This window comes from Delphinapterus leucas, chromosome 4 (assembly GCF_059928025.1).
Source record: "Delphinapterus leucas isolate spDelLeu-1000000601 "Yukka" chromosome 4, BTC_Dleu_Yukka2, whole genome shotgun sequence".
Lineage (NCBI taxonomy): Eukaryota > Metazoa > Chordata > Mammalia > Artiodactyla > Monodontidae > Delphinapterus > Delphinapterus leucas.
In genome coordinates, this window is record NC_143132.1 from 134,766,620 (window position 1) to 134,794,538 (window position 27,919).

The window sequence follows — 27,919 nt, forward strand, 5'->3', positions numbered from 1 at the left end:
ATTCGTTTCCTATCTCTCTCGAGACTAATGCCTCATCCTTAGTTTGGGCTTTCATTGTTTCTTAACTAGATACAGAAATAGTCTTCTAACTGATCTTGCCTCTGGACTGACCTCTTGCTGTACTCCCCGCAAAGCAGTCCTAGGGCTCTCGGTTGCCATCAGAATAAAGTTCTATTTCTTAGGGAGCCTTCATGATCTCATCCCTGCCTTTTCTTTTTCTGCCTGCCCTCCTGCTAATTGTTTACTGCCATTTTTGGGGGGGGGGGGTCCTGGCAATTTCTGGAATGCCCTGTACCCTGTTACATTGCTGCTGTTTACTCTGCTAGAAATGCCCTTTCCTCATTTTTTACCTCATTAACTCTTTTTATCTCAAAACTTACACTTGGTGTCACCTCTATTTCATCTATGTCAGGTGCCCTTTTCTGTACCCACAGTGACCTTCTCTTTCCTCCCTCATAGCCCTTATCATACTCTAAGAATATTTTAGTAGTTGATTTTCTTGTCTGTCTCCTTCCAAGGTGCTGAGCATGTTAAGGCTAGGAACCTCTTTTTGTCTTTTTCTGTGTCCCTTGTGCCTGGTGTAGCACCTGGTAGTTAGTTACAGGTATTCCTTAACCGACTATGGAAGAGATGCACAGGTAGAAGCCACAGGGCACAGCTCAACAAATGGGGAACTTCTGAACAGTTAGAGCTTTTCAAAGTTAGAATGTGCTGCTTTAGGAGTGGTGGATTCCTGTATCTAGAAATGTGAAAACATAGGTTGGGTACACTTGACAAGCTAGTTGACAAACTAGTTGCACACCTGGGATTTTCCAGATATTTCACTCTGAATAAAGTTGTAAATTTGGAAAAATGAATGGAATTCATAGTTTGAATATATAGCTAAACTTATCTCACAGTTCATCTGTAGCAGGTGTAAGAATTGAGAGGAAAGTGCTAATCATGTTATATCTTAAAATGTTTTATAGTAAAAAACTAAGGAACGTGTGTACGTTAAATCTAATTTCAGTTATGGCTTCCATTGCAGCTCCTAATTCCAGTTTTAGGTCATAATCTCTTCGGTGATTTTAGCACAGTTGTTTAATTGAAGTTTGTCTATTTTAAAAGTTAATCTTTTTTTTGTTTTTGTTTTTGCCGTCCGCGGGCCTCTCACTGTTGTGGCCTCTCCCGTTGTGGAGCACAGGCTCTGGATGTGCAGTCTCAGCGGCTATGGCTCACGGGCGCAGCCGCTCCACGGCATGTGGGATCTTCCCGGACCGGGGCACGAACCCGTGTCCCCTGCATCGGCAGGCGGACTCAACCACTGCGCCACCAGGGAAGCCCTAAAAGTTAATCTTTTGAGTATTTCATTTATGCATATGGTACAAAATGCAAAAGGCATAGGGGTATACAGTGAAAAATAAATCCCCTACACCTTCCTAGTACCATCCCCAAGCAATCTAGCCACCTAGTTCCCCTTCCATTGGCAACCACTGTTACCTGATTCTACTCTCCCCTTCTAAAGATAGTCTGTGCATAGATAAGCACCTGGGTGTGTGTGTGTGTATTTTTTTGAAATGGGAAAATCATGCAAGGGGCTTGGAGAGACATGTTGGAGAGTTCTTCACCTGATCATGTTGGCTCTGAGATGCAATCAGGAACTTTCAGAAGGAGGGCCATGGCTCCCAGGCTCCAGCACTTTGTAGTTCTTGCTTTTTAAGAATTGCCAGAAGATGAGGTATTTGCTTCCAGAGATCTCCAGGCTTCTTGGTATTTCACTTCACATTGTAGATATTTTAACATTAGTTTTAACACATCAGAGCTTTTGATAATAGTGTTCTCCAGTGTATACGTGATTCTGTTTTATCTTGCCAAACAGGTTGTGGTCTTCTCAGAGGCTGGAGCTGTGTCTTATTCATGACATTGTGTCATACTGCCTTAGTGAGTGGTTGGTAAATATGATGGGTTAATTGCATTTCCAGATGGGATGAGAACTCTGGTGTTGCTTGTCTTTCACAAGGCCACACACTCAAAAAGAAAAAAAAAAAAGACTACTGGTGGCTTTAAGAAATAATTAGTTTCTTCTGTATTCCAGTACATTCTCCAATATCCAGAAAAAAACATGCAACTGCATCTGTTAAGTGTCAGTAGATATTTTAGATAGCTGAAAGGCAAAAATGTACCAAAATGTAGCAGAATACAATCCCCACTCACTCCCATCCCATAGCTGATATCTGGTTTCAGGAATTCATCATTGTCAGGAGGGTCTGCAGGGAACTTGTCCAGAGTTCCTACAGCAGCCCTGGGGCTCAGCCTGCTGTATCGCCTGCAGAGTGGGGTTTCTATGAGAAATGCAGCACTTCTGGTAATTGCAGAGGAATTAAAAGCCTATTTGGCTATAGGCAAGTGTATTCACTTTAAATCTGTACTGCGTTCCAAAAGGAAGTGGCTTTACTCAGCAGCTGCCTCTTTGCAATTGCCATTTGTTTCCAAGTAAGGGAAGATTACCAAAAATGTTTATTTCTTAGCTTATTCAAATATTTATATTTTCTCTAGTTTCTTTTCTGAAGTATTTTGGCTCATTCTTTTTTCTGATAAACAACTGCTGTTCAGATTTCCTTTGTTCCAGTAGATTATAAATGTTAGCTTTAGAGCAGATCTGTTTCTTCAAAGGATCATTGGCAAGTGAGATTCGATATAGAGCGATACATGCCAAAATAGGAAAAAGCTGGCCTTTAATAATTGGCAGTTTCTAACCCCAGAAACTGCAATTTAAAATTTTATATTCTGAAGGTTCCAGAGGGAGAAGAGAACTGCTTTGGAATGCCTTTCACGTTTAGGCAGAGAGCATCCAAAAGGGAGGAAGCAAAGGACAGGCATGGTGCTTTCACACTTCTTAGTGTTCCAGGCTGCTCTTGGCCAAAGGTTTGGGCTTTTCAGAAATCTTACTCAGCCCATTCACCACCTCTCTCCATGCCCCTGACTCTACCCAGCTCCACTCACAAGCTTACTTCTCTCCCTCCTGCCCTTCTCCGCCCCCACCCCCTGGCTGCACTGAGACTCTCCAGAGCTAGTCTTGTTCCCGCCCTCAGCACTGCAGATAAGGCCTTTGACCCTGTTTGCCGCTGGCTTTATCTGCTGCCCCAGGGGTTCTGGTCCCTGGCTAGCTGTGCCTCTGCTTGCAATAACTGAGACCTAGAATAAAGGAGACAGCAAGTGTGGGGAAGCATAATAAGCTTGGTTTTGAATCTGCCACATTTGAGAGCTGTAAGATTATTAGGTAGATATGTCTAGTAGGTAATTGGGCATATGGGAGAAAATGAAGATATAGGAGAGTGAGAGAGATGAGTTGATGATACAAAATCCCATCAGTGGTGAAGTGGGCTAGAGCTAGTATACTAGGAGAGAAGGATTTATCATTTGGAGAGGAGAACAGATCTCTCCTTGGGACTGGTGCGCAAAGATTGAGTGTTCTAAACAGATCTACCTGGAGCTGAAAAGAAAGGCAGAAAGGGGGTTCCTGTGTGCCAGCCGCAGGGGACAAGAGCATTGTCCGAGAGAAGGGAATTGGGGAGGGCAGAAGGTGGTGAAGCTGTGGATCCTGTGAGATTTGGAGTGAGAAGACTAAGGAGAGAGGGGTGAGTGGGGAAGGGATTGCTGAGCAGGATTAACGGCCTACCCTGAAGCTGGGGATCATCTTTCTGTCGTAGCAACTTTCTCTTCCAGGTGTGATTTCCCCCAGCAGTGCTGGGCAGCAGAAGTAGAGTGAGAGGTGGTCAGAGTCCTGATGGCAATACGACTGTGTTGGTAACTAGTCTTCTTTGGGGCACAGTCTGTGGGAAAGTGAAACCAGGTCACTAGCTAGACTGGAGAGGATGGAAATAGCTTTACTGGCTATTGCATCCCAACTATGAGCATAGCCCTTGGCTTACAAATGTGCTTCATAAATGTTGGTTGAATCAGAGTGTTGGAGACAAAGAACCGGTTTTATAGGAATCAGATGTTATGATGGGATCTTTGATAGAGTGGGATTTTTGCATTTGTTTTGGTTATGGGGCAATTCTTCAGTACATAGGAATACTGAATGTTAATATTGAAGCCATCAGGAAGATGGCAGGAGACAGAGTGAGCCAAGCGCCCAGGCCTCTGCAGAGTCCCTGTGTGTCACTGATGATGTTGGCGTGAGAAATAGCCGTTATGAGTAGAAGTTGGGAGCTTCAGAGTATAGGGGGTTTTGCATGAGGAAGGGGTGTGTAGGACCTAATGATTCTGAAAGAATGCTGACCCTACTGTCTAGGCCCTGAGGGTTGAGGGTTAGGAAAGCCAGTCTGGGGGAGAAGGTGGGGAAGACACTTGTGAAGAGGCTGAGAGTATGGGAGGCTGTTTAGAATAGTGGCGTTCCCAAGATGGGGGACAAAACAGAAGGGCAGCAGTATTGTTCTTGGCAGGGCATAGGAAAGCTTGTGTCAGAATCTCTGGGGTCAGTAGGCTGGTGCTTACGGAGAAGTGCAGCAGGGCCTAGGGTAGCTACTCTGGAATGATTGCTGATGCCACTGGGGTCTGCGTTTATTAAAGGGGACCTGTGCCAGACTGACAGGTGTGTCATCTTAATTATTTGATCCTCATAACATGGTTATACTAGCCTCATTTTATAAAAACTGAAACTCGGAAAAGTTAGTAATTTACCTAATGGTCACACAGTCTCATGGTTCTAATCCAGTTCTTGCTGACTGTGCTTAATTTTTTTTTCATGCACTTGCCCTTCATGTATTGCCCTGTTTAGAGGTAGCATGGATATAGGGATATAGTCAATGCATTCTCTTAATGTTAGTCAATGAGTGTTGCTGGGAAAGCCTGCCCATTCTGGGCCCAGACTTTCTGGGCTGCAGCTCTCTCTCACCCCCTGGTGGCAGTGATGGTATTTCGGCCTGCTAAGATGAGAGGGAACACTTCTAGCCAAGGTGCCACTAAGTCACTGATGTGCAGCAGCAAGAACATACCCTTTGTTGTGAACGTGGCACTTACCGAATACAGCCTTCAACAATTGTTTGTATACCTATCTTAACTGTAAAGCAATACTTTAATATTTGCATACTCCCTACAGCGTTCTGGGACTTTCAAGTAGCGTGTGAAAAGAGAAACCCAGAGGGGGAGTTACAGTCATTGGATTGAGCCCTTCTTATCCATGGTTTAAACACCTCCTGACCCAGTTAATACTCAGGTGTCCATCCTTTCTTTTATAATCTGGAAGATTACTCTTTCCCTGTTTCCTCTTTGTTAAGTCCTTTTTTTGTTGGTTTTTTTCATTAGCATATAAACATGTTTGAGTATCTTCCATTGAAAAAAGAAGAAAGAAGGGCTTTGAAATCTACCCCACCACCCACCCCCAGCCCTGCTCCCCACCATTACCTGATTACATTCTTCCTAGTTAAGTTTCTTGAAGAACGGTTTCTTGGACCTCTTTTCTACTACTGTTTTCCTAACCCACTGCCCTTTGGCTTCTGCCAGTCCCAGCCTCCACCAAAAAGCCCTTGTGACCACTGAATGGGAGAGGGGTACCATTCTTATTGAGTCCCCAAGGGCAGGACAAAGAGTAGTGTGAAATATAAGGCCTCACTGAAGGTCTTGAAGGTGGCAGCCATTCTGAATTTCACCTATTGCTTTGCACTTTGAACTCTTTCTTTCATGAACATCTCTCTAGCAACAGGATATATTTATTGATTGATGCTGATTGGTTCTGTTGAGCCACCTGTGTAGGCCAGGTATTGATAGAGAATATTGGTGTTCCCAGGACATCTTCCTAGTCACCCCTCTTCCTTTCCTGATTCTGAATCACTTGAGAAATAGATCCAGAGGTTAGATGGGCATCCAAACATAAACTTTCTCAGTGGTGAAAGCTGGACTAGAGAATGTGGCTTAGATATTCTATGAGAAATTTGTACCTTGGAATCTGCTTGTGAGGTGAGTGGGTCTGTAGAATAGACCTTCATCCCAGTCACATGCAGGCCCTCAGAGCTTGGCTTTTATCAAATAGAGAAGACATTGGTGACTAGTCATGGTCTGTAAATTATACATCTCAGCCCCTTGGCTCTTCATATCTATCTGCCTCTCCAGGGCTTCTCTGTCAGTGGCTGTGGTCCTCAGCAGAATTTCTGAATCCTAGATGGCAGATTGTACAGGAGAGTGGGGGTACTGTTCTGAGCATGAAACAGAGGGTGGCTTACTGGATTGAATTTTTATCCAATTGAAAATTCCTAGGAACAAATGCACAAACATAACAAGACAGAAACCGAGTCATAACTACAGAGGACAAGCAGATGGTTACCAGAGGAGTTAGGGTAGAGGGGGACGAAAGAGATAGGTGAGGGAGATTAAGAGGTGCAGACTTCCAGTTGCAAAATAAGAGTCAAGGATATGAAATTTACAGTGTGGGGAGTATAGTCAATAACTAAACAATATCTTTGTGGTGACGTATTGTAACTAGACTTATTTTGGTGATCATTTTGAAATGTATAGAAAAAAAATCACTGTTGCATAAATGGAACTAATATAGTGTTGTAGGTCACTTATACTTCAAAAACAAACAAACATACAAACAAACACATAGAAAAAGAGATCAGATTTGTGGTTACCAGAGGAGGTGGGCAGGGGGAATTGGATGAAGGCAATGAAAAGGTACTACAAACTTCCAGTTATAAGATAAATAAGTGCTAGGGATATAATGTGCAACCTTATAAATAGAATTAACAATGCTGTATGTTATATATGAACATTGTTAAGAGAGTAAATTCTAAGAGTTCTTATCACAAGGAAAAATTTTTTTCTATTTCTTTAATTTTGTATCTATATGAGATGATAGATGTTCCCTAAACTTATGGTGATAAGCATTTCATCATGTATGTAAGTCAAACCATTATGCTGTAACCGTTTTAAACTTATATAGTGATATATGTCAATTATATCTCAATAAAACTGGAAGAAAAAAATAAACACACCCCCAAGACAGTAATCTAATGGGTCATGTAAGAGGCAATGCAGTCTGGTGGGGAAAAGTCTTAGAATCAGACGCAGCTGAGCTGGATTCCCACTCTAGCTACTTTGCATATATTCAACTTCCCTGGCTTGGTTTCTTCCAACTGTTTAAAACAAAAGGAACATTCCTAGCACTGTTTCTGACAATTTGGACTTTTTAAAAAATAGCTAGATTATTTGTTCTTATGAAAGGCTCATGCATTCATTAGTTAATGACCTAAATCAGTGAGGTCAAGCTGTTGGTGCCTTTTCTGTTATGATGGATCCAGTTTGTTTATTTCTCCATTTTACAGGTTGAATATAAGCTGGGATTCCAAGTAGACAATTTTGTGGCTATGGACATGCCCCAGGTCAACATTTCTGCTCAGGGGGAAGTTCCACGCACTTTATCAGGTGAGTCTCAGTGACAGAGTTTAACATACTGTTTTTAACTGTGTCCCATGTACTCTCAAAGAACAGTTAAACTACTGATAATGTAGTATTCTACGCACACACGTAGGTATCAGACACATAAGTACTTCGAAAAGTAATTTTTTTAAATAGGGGTTATTTGGACTGTTTAAACCATTTCCTCTTTTCCAACCCTTCCAGAACTGTCTGCACTCAGCTCTTCTCTGTCTCCTTGGCCCCCAGCTGGGTCCCTTTGTCTGGTCTTGTTTCTCTTCTGTTAGTTCCCACACTGCAGCCCTGATAACCACCGAACACTCACTTCCGACCATGTGATATCAAGCCCCTCAGTGCCCCCGCCCCAGTCAGCTGAGTACATTGCACACTCCCCAGCCAGTGTGCTGTGTTTACATCTGCCCCTGCCTGCCTGTCTAAACCTTATTGCTGCATTTGCCCCAGTGTTCCAGCAGTGCCATGCTACATGTAGTTCTCAGAGCCATGCCTTTGCACAAGCTGGTCTCTGTATTTGGAACGATTTTTTCATCTTTCCTGCTTGTGAATTTCTATTCATGCTAAATATTCTGCAAGACTCAAAATCTGTACTCTCCTTTTCCTGCCTCCTCTCCCTCCATTTGTTAACTCTTCTGTATTTAACTGTTTTGAACTGATCACATTATCTTGTAATTCTTTCTTTCTCCCTCTAGCCTGTGCCACCCTGAGGGTAGGAGCTGTCTTTTTCAGCTCTCTACCCTGGGTGCCTAGCATAACATCTGGAACAGGATAGGCACTCAGGACATGTCTGAGTAAATCATTTAAGTGTCATATTTACACCAATATAACTACTTTTGAGCCAGCCTTTTGAGAGAGGCTTCTGAAGATGTGAGATTTAAAGAAAACGAAAAATTTTTAAACTTGACAGTATAAGCCCCAGTGTTATGGAACTTTTTTGACAGTCTTACTGTTATTTGTGACATTCATTAATCCAAGCTTTAAGAAAACATGGGAAGGCTGGTTAATTTTTATGGGCCAGTAAAGAAATTTAAAAATGCCCATATTGTTCATACGCTGATGTAGATGGTAGAATGATGTATTCTAAATTTGTAGAAAAAGAGTCTTAAACTGAAAGATTGAAAAAAAAAAAAAAGTGCACCAAAGTCTGTTATCCCCTTGCTTACATTAATTGATTAAAAGCCAGTTTCTGTTTAGAAAGGTTTTTTTTTCTTTTTAATTCATAGTTGAGAATTTATCAGTTTCATTTACAGGTTTATTTTTAATCTCTTCATTAAGAATAATACATAATTGCATTTTGGTGGTGAATTGTCTTTCCTTTTTTATCAAGTAATTTTTGTTATTACTGTTGATTGTGACTGATGAGGTAGTAGGGTTTGCTTTATGATTCTGTAGCTTTATTATAATAAGAGAACTTATGAGACAAACTGATATATTAAAAATCATGAGCAAATTTGAAAATAATTCTCTTCCTTTATGTCTTGGTTTGTTCTTTAATGCTAACTTTTATATCTGTAATGAATGAAGTACTTAATGTCCAAAGCTTGTAGTCTATAGATAAGTTCTCTGAAAGTTTCTGCTTAGTATGTTATGTAAATGTATTATTTGTAGTTTTATTGAAACAAAAATAAATTCTAAATTATTCAATGGGCATTAATGTTGATTTTTAGAAAATTAAAATATTTTTTCTTTTTTAAACAGTGTTTCGGGTCGAGCTTTCCTGTACTGGCAAAGTAGATTCTGAGGTTATGATACTAATGCAGCTCAACTTGACAGTAAATTCTTCAAAAAACTTTACAGTCTTAAATTTTAAACGAAGGAAAATGTGCTACAAAAGTAAGGAATTTATTTACCAAAGTATGTGTTTTATATAGATGTGAGAAGGTCAAAAATAGATTTTGTCATCTTTTTACAGATTTGTGATCAAATCTTGATTATAGTTGCAAGTGAGAAAAGAGAGCACTAACTGATGAAATTCCAAAATAATCACCTAGATAGCTTGTAGCCAGGAATCTCATTCAGGCCCCACTTACTTCCTGCTTTCTCAAAATTTTCATCAGATTTGTTAAGGATGTTTTCCTTTAGGAATGTGAAATAGCACTAGTGGCTGAAGAGGTAAAGCAATCAGGTAATTTTGATAGGGACCCCTGAGTAATGGGGTGTTAACTATGTTTCCTTTATGAATTACCATTATGTAGAAGAATTACCCTGGGGCCAGAAAGACCTGCGTTAGAATTACAGCTCTGCTCTTGACAGGATAATTGGAACAGGTTTCTTAACCTAAGTCTCAGTTTTTTTCATCTGTAAAATGGCATAATAACCCGTTTCAAGAGGTTGGTTGGTTGGTTGATTTTAGATTAATTGAAGCTAATAACCTGAAACTTAGAATACCATATGTGGGTACTTAATACATGTTGGTAGTTTTTGGTTTTGAATAATCTGTTGCTCAAGAGATTACAGTGGATATGAAAGAGCTTCAGCATGCTAGGTCATAGATCAAAGAATTTTAGAATTCTCCTTAAAGGTTATCTAGTCCAACCCACTCACTTTAAGTTCCAGAGAGATTAAAGAGACCTGAATTTACAAAGTCACATTGGTAGAGCCAGTTAGTATCTAAGATAGGAAAAAAAAAAAGCTAAAGAAAACCCCTCTAAACTTGCTGAGTGCTTACTGTGTTCCAAGTGCTTTACACACATTAAACCCATTTAATGCTTATAGCAGCCCTAGGCAGTAGGTTCTCTCATTATCTCCATTTTCTGAGGAGCAAGCTGAGGCTCAGAGAATCCAACCAACTTGCCAAGGCCGGACAGCTAAGTGGTGGAGCTGGGTTGCAAACCCGTGCTCTTGCTTCTTTGGCTTCTTTGTCAAACTGTCTCTTAACACATTTCCTAGTCAAAGTTAGTGCTGAGTGTTATGAGAAAGCCTGAGGCCAGCACATGAGTTATAATGGCTAATGTCCAGATAACATGCCAGTAAAAAAGCTGTACTGCATTAGAATGGGCATTTTTAAGCTCTAATTTAATCTTTTAATTAGAGTAAATATAAAGTAAACAGTTACTCTCCATGTATATTTTTCCCAGTTTTATTGAGATATAATTAACATACATCACTGTATAAGTTTAAGGTGTACAGCATAATGGTTTGATTTACATACATTGTGAAATGATTATCACAATAAATTTACTTAGCATCCATCATTTCATATGGATACAATAGAAAGAGAGAGCAAAAAAATAAAAAAATTTTTTCCTTGTGATGAGACCTCTTAGGATTTACTTTCTTAACAACTCTCACATATATCATACAGTTAACATATTGTGTTAAATAACATATAAAGTACACTGTGCTGTACGTTATATCCCTAGTGTTTATCTTATAACTGGAAGTTTGTACCTTTTGACTACCTCCTCCAGTTCCTCCTCCCTCCTGCCTCTGATAATAAAAAATCTGATCTCTTTTCTTACGATTAAAAAAAAAAATTGATTCTTTAGATTCTATATACATATAAGTGAGATCATAGAATATCTCATAGCCTTTCTCTGTCTGACTTATTTCACTTAGTATAAGACCCTCAAAGTCTATCCATGTTGTTGCAAATGGCAGGATTTCCTTATTTTTTATGGCTAAATGGTGCTCTATTATGTGTGTGGCGTGTGTGTGCGTGTGTGTTTGTGCATGCACATGTGTTTTCAGCACTTCTTTATCCAGAATGGACATTTTTAGTCTATGGCCACATCACCCTGAATGCGCGATGTCGTCGGAATGGACATTTTTAAAATGAAAAGTTAGTCCCTTGTTAGCTTTGGTGTTTTGATACATTTGTCAGTTCTTACATATCCAGTTATACCTTCATGTAATTTTAAAGCCAAAGAAGACTTCAGAGACACTAGTTCAACCTAGTCGTTATATAATATGAGGAGACTGGGACCTGGAGTGGTCACCTAAGCGTGCATAGGCAGTCAGTGAGGAATGCAGAATAGGTGGTTCCTGGCCCCTAGGGAGGTGGCGCTGCCTGTACCTCGGCGCTTCATCTGTTAGTGCTTAAAGGCAGAATGTTGGTCAAGTGTGATGGGGTCTGTGGAGCCCACTAAGGTTAATGATTAGCCGATGTTCAGAATAATCCCATACCTTCTCCATTTTCTTTAATATGTACATGAAAATTAACAGTTGATGTAATTTTCTATTCTGTTTTAGACTTAAGTTTAATATAGTACCACCCTTTTTATTTGGTGGTCATACTTCTGGCCACTCTAATCATCCGGTTTACATTCATGACTCTTTAATATGTGATCCTAATATATTGATATGATTTTCCAGCTTACTACATTTTGAAAACTGTCTGCCACAGAAAACATACATGTACTGTATATGTTAATGGGTGTTACTGGGAAGAAAATGTTCCTTTACGAGGGTGTAAATTATTGGATCAGACAGGTTTTGTTACTCTCAAACTCCTCAGAGCCTTTGCACTCTGCTAATGTGCACTGTGAACCTCCACAGAGGTTATAGTATGTAGCTTTCCCCAGACTTCTTGACCACAGAAACCCTTTTTCATTGAGCATCTATCTGTAAGTAATACCCATTGGCTAATATAGGCATAGACTATTGATTGATGAATATAGTGATGATTATCAGAATAGTAATGTAGCATTTATTATATATATATATTTTAACATCTTTATTGGAGTATAATTGCTTTACAGTGTTTTGTTGGTTTCTGATGTATAACAAACTGAATCAGCTGTATGTATACATATATCCCCATATCCCCTCCCTCTTGCATCTCCCTCCCACCCTCCCTATCCCACCTCTCTAGGTGGTCACAAAGCACTGATCTGATCTCCCTGCGCTATGCAGCTTCTTCCCACTAGCTATCTATATGTTTATTATCTTGCAACAAATACCTTGTTACTTAGTTCAGGGACTTCTGTTAGAACATAAAGCTATGTGAGAAAAAATTCAGAAAATATAATTTGGTATTTAAGGATTTTCATGGAAAAGAAAGAATTTCTAAAGCATCTTTTATCTCCTTTTTAATTCAGAACTTGAAGAAGTAAAAACTTCATCCTTGGACAAAAACACTAGCAGAACTATTTGTAAGTGTTACTGTATTATCTTTTTCCATCATTAGGGATGAAAAATGATGGATTGCAAATGAACATGGTTTTGTGTAGCTTGGATGTTTTGTGGTTTCCAGTTTGTCAAAAGATTAAATGACGCCATGCTGCTTATTTCACTGATGTTTTGTAGATTGGTATGTTCAGATGAAACTATTAGAATATTGAAAATTTTGTAAAGCAAAATTCATACATATTTCATGTGATCTAAAAAACTTTTATAAGCAAGAATTTATATCATCATTTCAAATGGTCATAATTAAAGTATGAACGTGAAATATGTGTAAGATCTTCATCTGTTTAACAGAAGGATAGAAAATCTAATTCATGGCCTGGGTAACCCTCAGCTAGTTTCATCCAGGTGAAAATACAGGCTTAAATATCCACATTGTTTAAACCTACAGAGCAGAAACTTGAAGGAGATTTTTATTTTTTGATAATGGTTGTGTAAGGTAGTATAACTTAGACTTCTTTTTCCTTTTCTGACATGGATACATTATTAACTCTTACTCTTCCTGAATTTAATAGCAGTATCTTAAAATGTTACTAGATTCTTTTTATGGAAGTAAACTAAAACAAAATCGGGGGAGGGAATTTCAAGTATGCAGAAGTCAAGAGAATGTTTTGATGAACCCCCATGTGACCATCACCCTGCTTCAGTAATGATCAACATTTGCCAGTCCTGTACCGTTGATTCCTTCCTCCTTTTTCAGTTGGGTGCGTGGGTGGGGAAGGATAGAGTAGTACTTTAAAGCACATCCTAGGCATCATATCATTTCACCCCATAAATGTTTCAGGGTAGGTAACTTTTTAAAAGGCCATTAAAAAAACAAGCCACAATCACCCAACACCTATTCACTTGTATTTGATTTATCACATGTAACAAAATTAACTCCTTAATATCTTCTGATAGCTAGTCCATGTTCAAATTAACCTGATTGTCTCAAAATTGTCTTTGTATAGTTTCTTCCCTGAATCAGGATCCAAATGAAGCCTACACACACTGTATTTGGTTGACATGTATCTTATATTAATCAGAAACCACCCCCTTTCCTTCAATGTCATTTATTTGTTGAAGAAATTGAGCCATTTGTCTCATAGAATTTTCCACATCTGCATTTTTGTGGTGTCATTTAACATGTTTTTCTCTCTTCTAAACTGGTAGTTAGATTTTGTACTTCGTTAGGTTGAGAACTAACTCTTTTGGCTAGAATAGTTCATAGATGGTAGTATGTGCTTCCTATTTTATCTTTTTTATCACCTCAAGAGGCACAAAGCATCTGGTTGTCTCAAAGTAGACCATTTTTGAAGGTAAAATAATATGAGATTAGTCTGCCTTTTAGAAATATTTCATTTGGATTTGTCTTTGAGAAGAAAATAAAACTATTTTTTAAAATATTGCTGCTCTCCAACTTTACTTGTAGAATTCTGGTGATTTTATCTCTCTTTTATGCTAGTAGGGTTATTATTTCTGACAAGCAGAATACAGTATTGCGTATCCTTGGTCTCTGTCTGCCTCTTCGTTGCTCCCTCTCTCCTCCCCTCCCTTTCTGTGTATTCATCCATCTAACGTTTACTGAGAGGCTATGATGTGCCAGGTGGTATGATTGAGGCAGAGGATTAAACTGAACAAAGCAGACTCTGTAAGCCCCCATGGGTTTCTAATGTAGCAGAGGAAATGGAGTTGCAGTACCAGTGACAACAGTATCTTGTGGCAGGCTGTGATGAGGCCAGCACAAGGGGCTTTGGAAATCCTGAGGAGGGGGCAAGTAACCTCCTCTGGGAATGAGGGTGAGCTTCCTGAGGAGGGTGGCATCTCGCCTGAGACCTGAAGGTCTCAGACTAGGTGGTGGCAGGTGAAATGTCAAAGTGAGGGAATGGGAACAGTGCATACACAAGCCTTGGAATTTGGAGGTAGTCAGGCGGGGCGCATTTGGGGACCTGCCCAGCAGAGCGGTACCCTCTCCTCTGCCTTGGAGTGTGCTGAGATGGATACTGCCAACATCAGCCTTTGGGGCCTTCCTTTCCCACCCCTTCAAGGTTGAACGGCCTGTGGCATTCTTAAGGAAAGTCATACCTTCATTCAGGCTGCTGTCAAGTCTAGCTGCCCTAGAAGCCATTCGGTCTCTCTGCATTGATCTGTTCTGGTTTATTATTTGTTGATTCAAAGTTTAACTTTTAGAAAGCAATCTTATTTTTAAGTTTTTGAAAGCTATGACTTTTATCTTTTGTCCTGACCTATCCCCATAGCTCCACATTTGTATTTCTGTCAATTTGACATCTCCATGTAGATGTGTACTAGGTACTCTTGGACAAAACAAAACTCTTGATTCTCTGTTTCCCCAACCTGCTTCTTTTTTCTGCTTGTAAAGGTACCTTATCCACCTAATTCTTTAAGCCAAAGCTTTGCTTCCTCTTTTTCTTTCTACCCCGGTTCAATCCATTAGCAAACTCTGTTGACTCTGCTTCCCAATCCGTGAACTTCTCACCTTCACCATAACACTCTTGTCCAAGCCACTGCTCTCTCTTTCTTGGACTGCTGTAGTAACCTGATTTGTTCCTGCTTCTGCTTTTGCTCCTCCCCACAGTATTCTTTATACAGCATGCAGAGTCATCTTTGTTTCTTTTATTTTCACGTATGATCATGTGTATCATTCCTTTGGTTGAAGCCTTGCAGTGACTTCCCATATCACTTAGGATAAAATCCAAATTCTTCACTAGAATTCTGATGTGAGTACTCATTAAAACTTACATGAATCTCCAGTTACACCAGTTCTGTTTCTATTTCTCTGTCTTCCATTCTGCTTGCTCTTATCATGTGGATCTTTGTTTCTGTGTCTCTTTCTCAGTTGTTTCTGTGTGTATGTATATACATGTGTCTCTGTGTCTTTGAATTATTTCCCCTATTGCTGAGGCTTTCTTTCTTTTTGAATAGTATTAAGGTGACTGTTATTTTATTTCATGAGTATTGTCTTGTTTTCCTGCTTTTATCTTTAAAAACAGATAAGCAAAATAATTTCTGTTACTCTCAAAAGTGAAAAAGATGAAAGGTTTGTTTGTTTTACCTGTGGGTCGCTCTACTGTATATCCCTCCCCCTGTGAGTTAGTGGTCATCGGCAACAAAGATGTCTGATCTCTCCGTACCAGGTGTCACTGTTGAGGAAGGGTCTGTAGAGCTTGCTGTCCAGTATGGTAATTACTAGCCACGTGTGGCTATTTAACATTAAATTAATTGAAATGAAATAAAATTAAAACTTCAGTTCCTCCACTGTACTAGCAACATTTCAAGTGCTTAATAGCCACAGGTGGCCAGTGGCTGCTGTATTGGAATGCACCCTATAGAGCATTCCCCTATTGGACAGCACTGCTGTAGATGTTTTATTATATGTATACCACTTGTAAATTTTACTCATTAGCCAAAAGTTCTATTTAAAATCCCTCTTTTACTACAACAAAAACACTTTTTAAATTGTGTGAATTTATATCAACATGCTACTGGTAACTGATCTTATCAAAGAATGGACACATGAAATGAAAATCTTTTACAAAGAACAGGGTACTCATTGTGTATATTAGGTCACAAAGCAATTGATGATATTTGTTTAAAAAGCTTAATGTGCTGTTCATTTTTATTTCAGATGATCCTGTACATGCAGCTCCAACCACTTCTACACGTGTATTTTATATCAGCGTAGGGGTTTGCTGTGCAGTAATATTTCTTGTAGCAATAATATTAGCTGTTTTGCACCTTCATAGTATGAAAAGGATTGAACTGGATGACAGGTATCGTATATATTTTGGGAAAGGAAAAAAATAAAAGCAGTTGTTTGCATTTACATGGGAGCCCACACACACCCATGCCCACTGGTGCACAGTGGTGCAGGGGAAGAAGGGTGGGAGGCTTTCCCTAGCCAAGGGAAAAAATACTTGAAAAAATACTGTCTTTGTGTTTCTCTAATTTTATTTTTAAAAATCTGTGAAGTCAGAAATTAGTTTATTAGTTGGTGGAGAAGTAGTAGAGATCAGTTTTTTCCCTATCCCCTTTGACATGACTCTCTTCTAGACTCTTAGTACCTTTTTGAAATAGCCCTGTTTCTTCCTCGTAGTTTGTCCCTCCATCACTATCCATCCTTCTATCCATCCATCCATCCATCCAATTTATTAACATTTATTAAGAACCTGCTATGATTTAAATCATTAGTTCTCAACCTGGTCACACATTAGAGTCATGGGTAAGCTTTTAAAATAAATCAGAACTTAGGTACCCCCTTCCAGAAATTCTGATGTCATTGGTCTAGGGTGGTGTTTGAGCGTCAGTATTTTTCTTAGAGCTTTCTGGATGAGTCTAACGTGTAGGCTTTGAGATACACTGGATTAGATGTTATGCTAAGCGCTAGGAATAAAAAAAAATAATGATATACTTCATGGCTTCAAGTATTTAATCTTTGACATTAACCCATATTATAAAAGTTTGTAAATTTGATGATTGTGGTATGTGTATTATAGTGTGGGAATAAAACAAGTGCCCGTCCCAGCCTGGGTGAGTCAAGATGACCAGGAGGATGTTATAGCCGGATAGGGTGAGAGGTAAAGATGGAATCATAGACAGGTTTATTTTCCTAGTGCACAGTTCTCGTTTCCCTCCTCAGTGATTCCCAGTTGCTGACTGAAGACATTCTCAGCTTCGTGACTTGGCTTTCAAGGCACCCTCCTTTACAGTCTGGAGATGAGCCTGCCTTGTCTCTCATCCTTACTTCACGCTCCAGTTAAATGATTATTTGTTCCTCACTTTTGCCCTACTTTGCCCTCCAGGACTTTTGTTCATGCTTTCCTTTGCCCACAGGGCTCCCTGCATTTTCCACTGGTTCAAACCATTCTTCACATTTCAACTCCATTGCCGTCTCTTCTATGAACTCTTTTTTAAGCCTCCCAACCATCAATTTCTCCCTCCTCTCTTTGTCTCTCTCTCCTTCCCTCTCCGTTTCTCTGTCTCTCTCTCTGGTAGCAATTATTTTACTTTTTCCTTCTAAAATCAGTTTTTGTGTATTTGTCTCTCCTGCTGGAATGTAAGCTTTTCCCAGTTAGGGAGCAGTGCATCTTACTGCTGACTTCCCAGTCCTACATGGTGCCATACATACAGCGGGTAAGCATATGTGTGGCAGAAACAAAAGCACAAGGGGATGGGGATCCTGGTTGGATTAATTCCTGCCCCTAACTACTCTCTGTCCCCTCTGTTACCCTTTCTTTATCTGAGTAGAGGAAGAAGAGGGAGGAGGTCAGAGTGAGAAGGGAAATTCACGGGTGGGGTGTTTCAGAGTATGTTTTGTATATATGGTTGTGTTACTTACAATCGGGTTTTGTAGAGAAAGTACTGAGGGGGAAGTGAAGTAACAGGAACATTTTGATGGGACTCTGAGAGAGGATATGGCAGAGTTAGAGGTCACTGGAAGGCATGGCATTTAGTAGTCTGTCTTGATAAACACATTCTCCTTGAATGCTTGCTTGTGGGTGGGTGGGGGGCTCTGAACCCACAGAGATCAGAGTTGTGCAAGAACTTCAGAATCCATGGGGCTTATACCTTTGCTGCTGAAATAATTTGTTACCACCCATGAATTGGTGTTCCAGTTCTCTAGTTTTCAGGCAGATGTTTCCAGACATTGCCTGAATAGAAGCAGCTTTCATCATCACTTGTTTTCAGAGTACAGCCTAGTGGTTAAGAGCATGGACTGGAGCCAGCACGTCTCTGAATTCTGTCTGTGCTACAGGCCCAGATAGAGGAAGTTTTGTAGCTGCTTTATGTCTCAGTTTTCCTCATCTCTAAAGCAGAGATGATCATGGCACATACTTTGTAGGCATGTTGCGAAGTTTTAGTGAAATAAAAGTGTAAACTCTTAGAACAAGCCTGGCATATAGTAAGTGCCATTATTATGATTTTTCTTTTCATAAAGTTGCAGTGTGTTGGTAGTGATGGACTAATTTCTTCTTCATCTCTTTCCTGTTCTACTAGTGTTATTTATTACATGCCAGGCAAGCTAACAGTGGTGACTAGAAAGTTCCCATCCAGCAATCTAATAGCATTTAAGGGACACTGCTTCTTCCCTCTGTGCTGGGGCCACTGAGTTAACAGTGGCTACCATTTCATTGAGTGCTATTTACCAGTACTGTACCAAGCACTTTACATGTATTATCTTATTTGACACTCACAGCCACTTATGGGTATGGTACTGTCCTTGTTTTAAAGATAAAGAAACAGGCTTGAAGAGATTAAATAACTTTTTCAGGGTTGCACTTCTAGGACCAGGGCCGAGCAACAGGAGGGACTCATTATTGTTGTAATAGCTGTATTGTAATAACTCAGTACTGTAATTGTATAAAGCACTTGTTATATGCCAGGCACTGCTCCATGTGCTTTTACATCCATTAATCCTCTTAACCCTCACAGCAGCCCTGTGAGGTTTGATGGGACCCACGGCTCCATGGAATTGCTTGCACAGGGATGGTACAGCGTTCTTCCATTCCTGACACTCAGGAGCCAGAGTCCTCTTATACACAGAGCTTATTTAGAGGCAGAGAATAAAACTGCCTGAGGTGTGCTCATGCCAGGGGCAGTTGGAGCCCAAGTGTGTGACTTTCCCTCTCCTGACACTATAAGCTCATCTTCTCAGTCTCTGTGTTGTGCCAGATGAGTGTATTCTGGAGATGCAGAGCTTTTGTAAAGTCCTTCCACAGAGGGATTGATCTGCACCCTGTCTATACTGTAGTCTTTCCCTGTTAGCTTGCAAATAGGAGAGTTCACTCCTTTGTGGGATACATGAACTTGTTATTTGGCAATATCTTCATTTTCCATTATCTGCATTGCCCCATCACCCTTGCCATTACTGGTGACAGGGTCCCTTTTATTTCCCGTTATTCATTTCTGTATTCCCCTTATTCAGTGTCTAACAGGTATCACTGAATGAATGTTGCATGAAGAATTTGTTGAATGAGGAATGAGTAGAGAGAGACAGGAAACCATTCTGTTAGAGCAATAATTCTTTCCCTCTTTCAGTATATGTCAATAGCTCATGTCAGCAGCAACTCTTCTGTGTGGTTTATAGCTTTCTATTCCAAGGAAGGGTGTTTTTCTCTGTTTATTGATTGATTGATTCAGTAAGTGTTAATTGAGCTCTCACTAAGAGTTGGGCCCACTTGAGGCCTCTTGTGCCAGGCCCTGGCTTAAGTGCTGGGAAGGGAGGAGTGAACAAATAGGTACTTTTCCTGCCCTCGTGGAGTTTACAGTCTGCTTGGGCAAGATAGATATTAAACCAAAAATCCCTGCTAGAATGTAGGTTTCATGAGGGTAGGGATCTTTGTTTCTTATGTTCACTGCTGTATCCCCAGCACCTGGCACAGTATCTAGCATCTAGTATACACTTAGTAAATAGTTTTTGAATGAATAATTAAATAAATGAATTACACAGAAAAATAGAGAAATATAAATCATAATAAGCACTCTGAAGGAAAATGATGATCTTTGCCCTAAGTTCTAACTTCAACGCTAAAGCAAGGTTAATGTCTTCATAGCTAATCTTACTTGCTTATGAAAGTCAAATGAGATAATTTATTTAGACTGGCGTTAAACTATTAAGTGCTAGCAAGTGTACATTTTTATTTCATTTTTTACCTCATGTGATGTAGCTATGTATTGAATTTAATAGGTATCAGGGGTCGAGCCCCAACTGCTCCGTGCTTCTCTCATAACAGTAAGCCTGGGCTTTCAAAGGTTTGTTCTGATCGCTTAACATTAGTGCTGTGCTCACTGTAGGGACCACTAAATGTGGATGAGTGCATAACATCTTTGTATGCCCAGGCTTTTCAGGAATTCTGAGGTGGTACAAGAGTGCCACCTACTGTTGAGCTGCTGAAGAGAAACACAATAACTAGTAAATAATTTGGGGTCTGTGCATATTTCTTCAACCTGTACATTGGTTGCAGGTAATATTTGAATTATACTTTCACATATATTATACAACTTGAGCCTCACAAAAATCCTGGGAGGTAGGTTTTCTTAGTCCCATTTTATGGGTAAGTAAATTGTATTCTATTATTTCCCCCCTCTTTGGGGATGATAATGCTTCTCTCCTCTCCCCATTATTGAATCCTGGACTTTTAACAGATTTGATTTCCGACGTGGTCTTTGAGTAGTATATACTCAGAACTCCAAAAACAGGTGCCTGGTGGTTCCAGGAATTAAGGATGCATAATATTGGTAATAATATGCATAATTAGTAATAATAACTTGTAAGTGTATGTTTGAGGGCAGGGCATTGCCCTAAAAGGATTATATTTTTCATGTAATCCTTTTAGCAACCTTTTCAGGAGGTAGTATTATGGTTATTTTATCCACGAGGAATTTGAGGCTCCAGAAGCATTTTGCCTAAGGTCATACAGCTAGTTAATAAATGGTGGTGCTGGCAGTTTTGATTTCAAGGTTATGCTCTACATCTCTTCACTGTACTGTCCCATACCCACTATATGTGTAGACCTATATAGATCAATTTTTGAGTAGCAGCTTTTTATCATTATGTGTTTTTTTAATCATTAGGTTATGAAAATACAGAACTATTTTGTGGGGTGTGGTGATTTAAACAATTTTCATATTTAGGAAATTTGGGAGCCTCTTATGGGACTCTGCCGATTCTATAGCTAAGGGAGGCATGGAAAGTAGACCTTGCTCCTGAGGGGATGACATCCTGCCTGTGATTTCACTCTTCATGCTGAATTTCTATGCTTCACTTCTCCACTGCTGCAAAACTACAAGGGCTGAGGCAGTGAAATTGAAATGTGTGTAAGGGTGACCCTGGGATAAGGTCGTCATCCACTGACAAGACAAAAGGACATTAATCTGTAGTAATCTTGAGTATGGGGTTCACATTTATTTGAGCCTACCATTTTCTGGGTCTCCTCATTACTTAAAGAATATGGCATAATAGAATGCTTCACGTGCTAGAGATTTCTAGTAAGTTCTGCAAATTCTAAAAAGGTGGGATTGGGGAAGTAGAAGAAGCAAAATGTATATGATTAAACAGATTTGAACCAGGTAGGAAGTCCCTTCCCAAGCTTTGAGCACGTTGGCACGTTTGATTTGCTTTCATACTCCATCATCTGTAGGCCATTTGATTTTGGACCATCATTAAAAGAGGCCTGTCTTTATGCTCCTTTTCTTAAAAGCAATCTAATTGAGTGGCATGAGCTCTTTTCCTAAGAGATGGTTCCCTAGCATAACATTTTGTGAGGTTCAGGACTGCTATCTATGGTGTCTGAGGAATACCACATTTGTGAATGACTATGATATGATGAACCTGCCTGGTGGTTGTGGAGATAGAAAGGAAGGAAAAAATAGAGCTCTACGTTATGAGGCAGATTAAAATTTCAATATGGAACATTTGTGATAGAGGTCCATGCATTATTGTGATCTCCGTTAGGGTTTTAAGCTGGTTATAATAGCTACGTGCATTTTGTATGTATGGAAAAAGGAAATTTCTCATTGAAGCTGACTTGCCAAGTATTTCTCTCTTAAAAATTGTTTGCAGCATCAGTGCCAGCAGTAGTTCCCAAGGGCTGTCTCAGCCATCTACCCAGACGACTCAGTATCTGAGAGCCGACACACCCAACAATGCAACTCCTATCACCAGTAAGAGTTAATTTAATTCTAAAGATGGTTTACTAAAATTGTCTATGTTCTGTCTTTCCTTGGTCCTGTGTGGTTAGTTACGTGTGCCATGCTGTGTACATAGTATCTAACATGTACAGAATTAGGCTTTAACTTTTGCTTTCTAGAGCATTGAATGAAACATTCCAAAATTGGAGTATTAAAATTTTAGGTTTAATGGCTAGAATTAGTTTTGGGGAGGTTTCTATCGATTATATTAAGAGGGCTGCTGAACCATCTCTATACAAATTCAGAAGGAGGATTTTCAGGTAGTTAGATAGAATAAGCCACTGATCTCTATGAAGGCAGAGACTTGGATTTTAATGAATTATTTGATGGTCTCATGGGCTGTGGTTAGGACGTTACATTGTCTTCTGATCATGATGGGAAACTAGATGCCATTAGAGTTGAGAATGGGGTCTGATTTCCTTTTTTTGAACAGGATTTTGATGAAAGTTTTTATACTGTAACATGTAGATGTTTGGGGGAAAATAATCATTCTTAGAGTATAATTTAGACATAATGAGGACTCACTCACCATACAAATAAGAAACTACACAATCATCAGGATAGACAGTGGACTACAAGTCAGGGCTCAACTCAATGGTGCCATTGATTAATGAGGTTCTTGTAGGCAATTAACTATTATCTCCTCTGGGCTGACATTTACTCTCTAGTAAACTAAAATTAAGGAGTATCTGTTCTTCACCCAGTGCCCTCTTGTGGTCTTTCAGTACTGTTTCTCATTAAGAAGTACCAGGATTCTTTGGAGAAACGGATGATTCCAGGACTGGGTCGGGAATGTGTAAGATAAACCTGGGACATTTGCTGAGCCAAAAATCCAGGAAGCTACTAAAGACAAGAGCTCCCCAAAATGGGACCATTGAGCATCAGAAAGAATAATGACTGCAGTGGATTGATGAAGTGATGTAAATGTGAAATGTAAAAATGTGTAAAAATCCACAAGTTCGTAATGATACTTTTTAGAAAAATCAGTCATTATGGGAGTTAACTAAGGCACCAAGTTAACTAAGACATTATTGTGCCTTACTCTGACAACTGGCTACCTGCACTATTTCACAGTAACCAGATAGTGCTGGTTTATGAAGGAAAATGTTTTTTTACAGAAGAATCCCAGCTAATAAATGTGGAAGGAATGGTAGAATTAGAAAATCATACTTGCATCCCCTAATAAAATATTTGATTCAGGAAAAGTTCGTTAGTGTTTTAAACTATATGAACAAAGGGAAGTAGGGAACTTTACCATTTGAGGGATCAGAGTTTCACCGCCTGAATCCACTACTGAAACTTAGCATCATTAAAAGTAGGACAGCTAAGTATTTTGTGCTCCCAGATGGAGTATTCTTGTCTCCCCTCCCCCTCCAAGAGTTAACCTGGATCTAATCAAGGCTGTAAGGATCTAATCTTGCAGTTTACAAGAAATACAGGGATAGGGAAACAAGTTAGATGACACTAGAAGAGGCAGTTGCTGGACATTCTCCAGGATAATTGACGCAGTTTCTTTAATAAGATGTGGCAAGAAAAACGAAAGGGAAGGAGGTGGCACTCTAGCTTAAAAGAAATATAAGAGAAATCATAACAGCAGTTAACATCTCCACCAAGGAAAGAAAGACATAAGTTCCTCAGGAAATATAATGATAGATGTGAGAGTAGTCCAAACTATTTATAAGAAACACATCATTGCTTTTAATGTCTAGCTGTCAAGATTTGCTCATTAGAGTCAATTCTTGATGGTGGATATAACCTTAAAGAGGTAGATAGTAATTTATTATATGTGCTGAAAGCAAAATGCATTTTAAAAAGTCAGTGAAAATACATTTATTTGTTGACAAATTTTTTTATTTACCACCAATAAGAAGTTTATTTGTTTTGTAGACATTACCTTAAGGAGATAGATACTTCATTTCTTATGTATGATAGAAACAAATAGTGCTTTTAAGAAAACCCAATGGAAATATATTTGTCTATAAATAAAAGAAGAAAGGAGCGGAAAAAATACTTGAAGACAAAATAGCCAAGAGTTTTCCAAAATAACAAAACACAACAGTCCACAGATGCAAGAAACTCAGAGAACTTCAGGAAGGATTAAACACTCATAAATGCACTCATAAATGCTCACATATGCACACACACCTAGACATATCATGGTCAAGGTGCTGATCAATGGAATCAGGTTTTGTCAGCCTAATCCATCCATTATAAAGGTTTCCAAAGCCTTTCATGTAGTTCTTCTAGCAGCCACTGATGACCGTTGTCCAAGTCCACCCATTCTTTACGGATTTTTCTTCCCCAAAATACTATTCCAATGGGGATACCATTCCAATTTCTGCTTGCTAACACTAACTTTTATTCTGACTTTTTTTTTGTGCAATGAGAATTTTAATTGATGGCCAGAAATTTTGTTTTGCCGTCATCATATTAAGAATGATGGGAATTAGGGAACCGAAAAACAAATATGAATCTCACAGTGGTATGACTAGGCTGTATGGATGCCAGAATGATTAAATCAATTATATGTTTTTTTAGAAAAGATATTTTTACAAACATGTCTTCATTTGAAAAGGTTTTTTTTTTTGTTAGGAGACTGTATTAGAAAATCTTTGGAGAGAAAAGCAGTCCATATGAGGGATTGCATTAAATTCCATGAATCAAAGCTTGTTTCATTTGGCTGAAAAGCAGTTGAAGTGGTGGTAATATAATATTATTTTTAGTGTTTCTTGTTTTAATTCTGCATTTTAAGATTTTGGGATAGGTGGGAAAGTGTTTCTTTAAAATTTAGTATAGCCTTCATATGTAATTCTCCCTGTTCGTGTGTGTGCCTTTTTCCATTTATGATTCTTACATTCATTCATTCCTGTGACTTGAGTCCTGAGGTTCTAACTGAACTAGTTGACCCTGATGCCATAATAAGGGTATTTATATTTCTTGGTTTGGCTTTGTTGGCTCCTCAGGTTATCCTACCTTGCGGATAGAGAAGAATGACCTGAGAAGTGTCACTCTTTTGGAGGCCAAAGCTAAGGTGAAGGATATCGCAATATCCAGGGAGAGGATAACTCTAAAAGATGTACTCCAAGAAGGTATCTATTATCTCAAAATCAGGTTTTCAAGGAAGAAATGTTAGTAGTATAAAAATTTTTTTGTTTCAGAATTTAAGAATTTCATCTCATTTTGAGTTTAAGGATAGAAAGCAGTGCACAATTTGTTTCCTCTATAACACTGATTTTTATTTTCCCTTTCTTTAGATTTTCAATTTGCCTTAATATGGACAGCTTTGGTGCAATTGTTGATTTTCAAGTATATTAAGGCATAATTATTAGTGTTTGTCACCTTTAAAGTATATTTTCTGTTTAGTTCTTGTCTGAAGGTGATCACTACCTAGCAGGCCTCTTTGAAGCATTCTAAGTAATTCTCTCTGTGATGGAAAGTGTATGGGCTCTAGCAGAAGGCGCATGCATGAGGATTGGAGTTGTGCCCAACTTCCAATCCCAGTCCCACAATTTATTACCTATGTGACCTTGGGGAAATAATTTCCTGTTTTCCATGTCCAGTTTTCTCTTCTCTAAATTTGGACTCCGTTGTCTACTCTTAGACAGTTATGAAGATTAGATGAACTGATGTTCATTAAATGAACTAACATATGATAGGTGTTTGAGAGATAGGACCCTGCCCTTCCCCCTCTTGCTGGTCCTTGCTTTCTTTTTTGAGTTTCAAGGTATTGACTGGGGAGAATGCTGAAAGAAGAAGACAGAAATTAATAATAAAATACTTTATTGAACTCTTCAAGTTGTTAAATAGAGAATTACTTTTTCCCCCCTTCCATAACTCAGTTTGGAATGTTTTGGATGCATGTGAGTCATTCTGAATTCATCTGTTTGGTTGAGATGCTTGTAGGTCAGTCACAGCCAAGGGAGGGGCTTGAACTGTCTCCAGTGGCAAATAGTAATTAATGGAAGCAGATTTTTTTGGTGTTTTTGAACGTATGAGGAGAGTCCATTTTTCTCCTTTTTCTTTGCTCTGAGGCTAAGCCTAGAAACTCATAAATGTCTCTACGGATACCCCATTACTGAGCTCCAGTGCTCCTGTCTATATCATTAGTTTATTTAGGATATTTCAGAATGAATTCTCATATATAGTTTAAATTTGGTATTTCAAAAGGCAAGTTAAGATATTTTGTAGTTAAAAAGAGCCTTTAACAGTCATTAAAAAACAAAGATTTGAGTCTTTTTATGCTAGGGCTGGAGTAATTTTGATCACATTTTCCCTTGTTATGTTTAAGTTGTATTGTGCCAGAAAGTTTTGTACTTATAGTTTTATGAACGTTATCATATGATCTCAATAATTATTTTTCCTTTTAGGTACTTTTGGGCGTATTTTCCATGGGATTTTAGTAGATGAAAAAGATCCAAATAAGGAGAAACAAGCATTTGTAAAAACAGTTAAAGGTAGGATTTTATTTCCCATTCTGTTTCCATGCTGCTTTTCTGTCTAAGGTGGCTTATGTCAGCAAAATTGTTTCAGATTTTCAGTGCGTGCCAGACCTTAATCATCAATCAGTCCATGTTAATTTAGCTCATACAGTCTAACCTTTTAGGAGATTTGTGTTGTTTTCGTTAAGGTATAGAACATAGAAGCTAATAAATTAAGACATTATATATTTATTAGATATTACTCAGGCTTCTAATTAAACTGCATCCACTTGACTTCATTTTTGCTATATCTAATATTATGTTTTTCCTATGTTAAAATTCTTTGGTTTTTCCTTCTTAAAAAACATTGATAGTAGTTTTCCCTCCATCTCAGCACCCCTCCACCCCCAATACTGAGGACTTATAAAGAAAAAAAATGACCCCCAGACCCACTGAACCTTATGTGAATAGGTGCTATTTGCCTTTCTCTCACTCCCTCTCCTCCCTTTTTTTTGCTGTGTGTGTGTGTGTGTGTGTGTGTGTGTGTGTTATTTCTTGGTAGAGTTTTGCAGGTATAGCTGTAGTTGGAATTGCTGCCCCACGAGGTGTTTACATTTAAAATATTGATAGTTGTTGCCAGATTGTTTTCTAAAAGGTAGTGATAGTTTATATTTTCATGAACAGAATACCTATTTTCACATATTCTCCTTTTGGAGAAATGTGATGCTTAATTTTTCACTTACTGATTTATATAAAATTTTCAGTTAGAGATTCCCTATCAACATATACTAGAATATGTTTTTATATGGCTTATTGCCTAATACTGGTAAATTAGCAAGTCCTTTTATAATATTAGAATTTTAATGATTTATAATTGATTTGTATATTTAAGCTTTGTAAAAGCTTCAGTAATTCTTAGGTAAGTCTATTTGCTCATTTTAAGAGAGAAAATGTAATTTAAAGAGTGCTTAATGTCTGACAGTGTCTGATGTAAGTTGAAATAACTAGTTATTAATTTTGGAAAAACAAATTTAGCATTCCAAATGCAGAAATTGAGGGCAAAATTAAATTCAGTTTTATGAGTAGGAGGTGACAATTTTGTGAAGTTCACAAAGTTAATTTATAAGAACTTATGTTTCTAAATTTAGTTAAAGGAATTCTTAGGAAGCATGAAAGGTTTGTGTTTATTGTTTCTAAAAAGTTGGGTTGTACTAATCTAACAAAAAAAAACTTTGGAATTTTCTTTTAATTTAGCAAAATTGCTTGTTTAAGGATGC

At 38.7% G+C, this 27,919-nt stretch overlaps 1 protein-coding gene across 4 annotated transcripts in view; it reads left to right on the forward strand.

Moving 5' to 3' along the window:
* RYK (receptor like tyrosine kinase) overlaps positions 1 to 27,919 on the forward strand; it is a 94,562-nt gene that overhangs the window by 34,033 nt on the left and 32,610 nt on the right. For 3 of the 4 annotated variants that reach the window (XM_022582529.3, XM_089911127.1, XM_089911126.1), the window contains 7 exons: positions 7,305 to 7,404; positions 9,109 to 9,243; positions 12,450 to 12,503; positions 16,163 to 16,307; positions 22,097 to 22,197; positions 25,179 to 25,313; positions 26,592 to 26,678. In XM_022582529.3, the coding sequence (XP_022438237.1) occupies positions 7,305 to 7,404; positions 9,109 to 9,243; positions 12,450 to 12,503; positions 16,163 to 16,307; positions 22,097 to 22,197; positions 25,179 to 25,313; positions 26,592 to 26,678 (757 nt within the window). The remainder of the gene's footprint in view (positions 1 to 7,304; positions 7,405 to 9,108; positions 9,244 to 12,449; positions 12,504 to 16,162; positions 16,308 to 22,096; positions 22,198 to 25,178; positions 25,314 to 26,591; positions 26,679 to 27,919) is intronic. The other variant, XM_022582530.3, reaches the window with a different exon arrangement.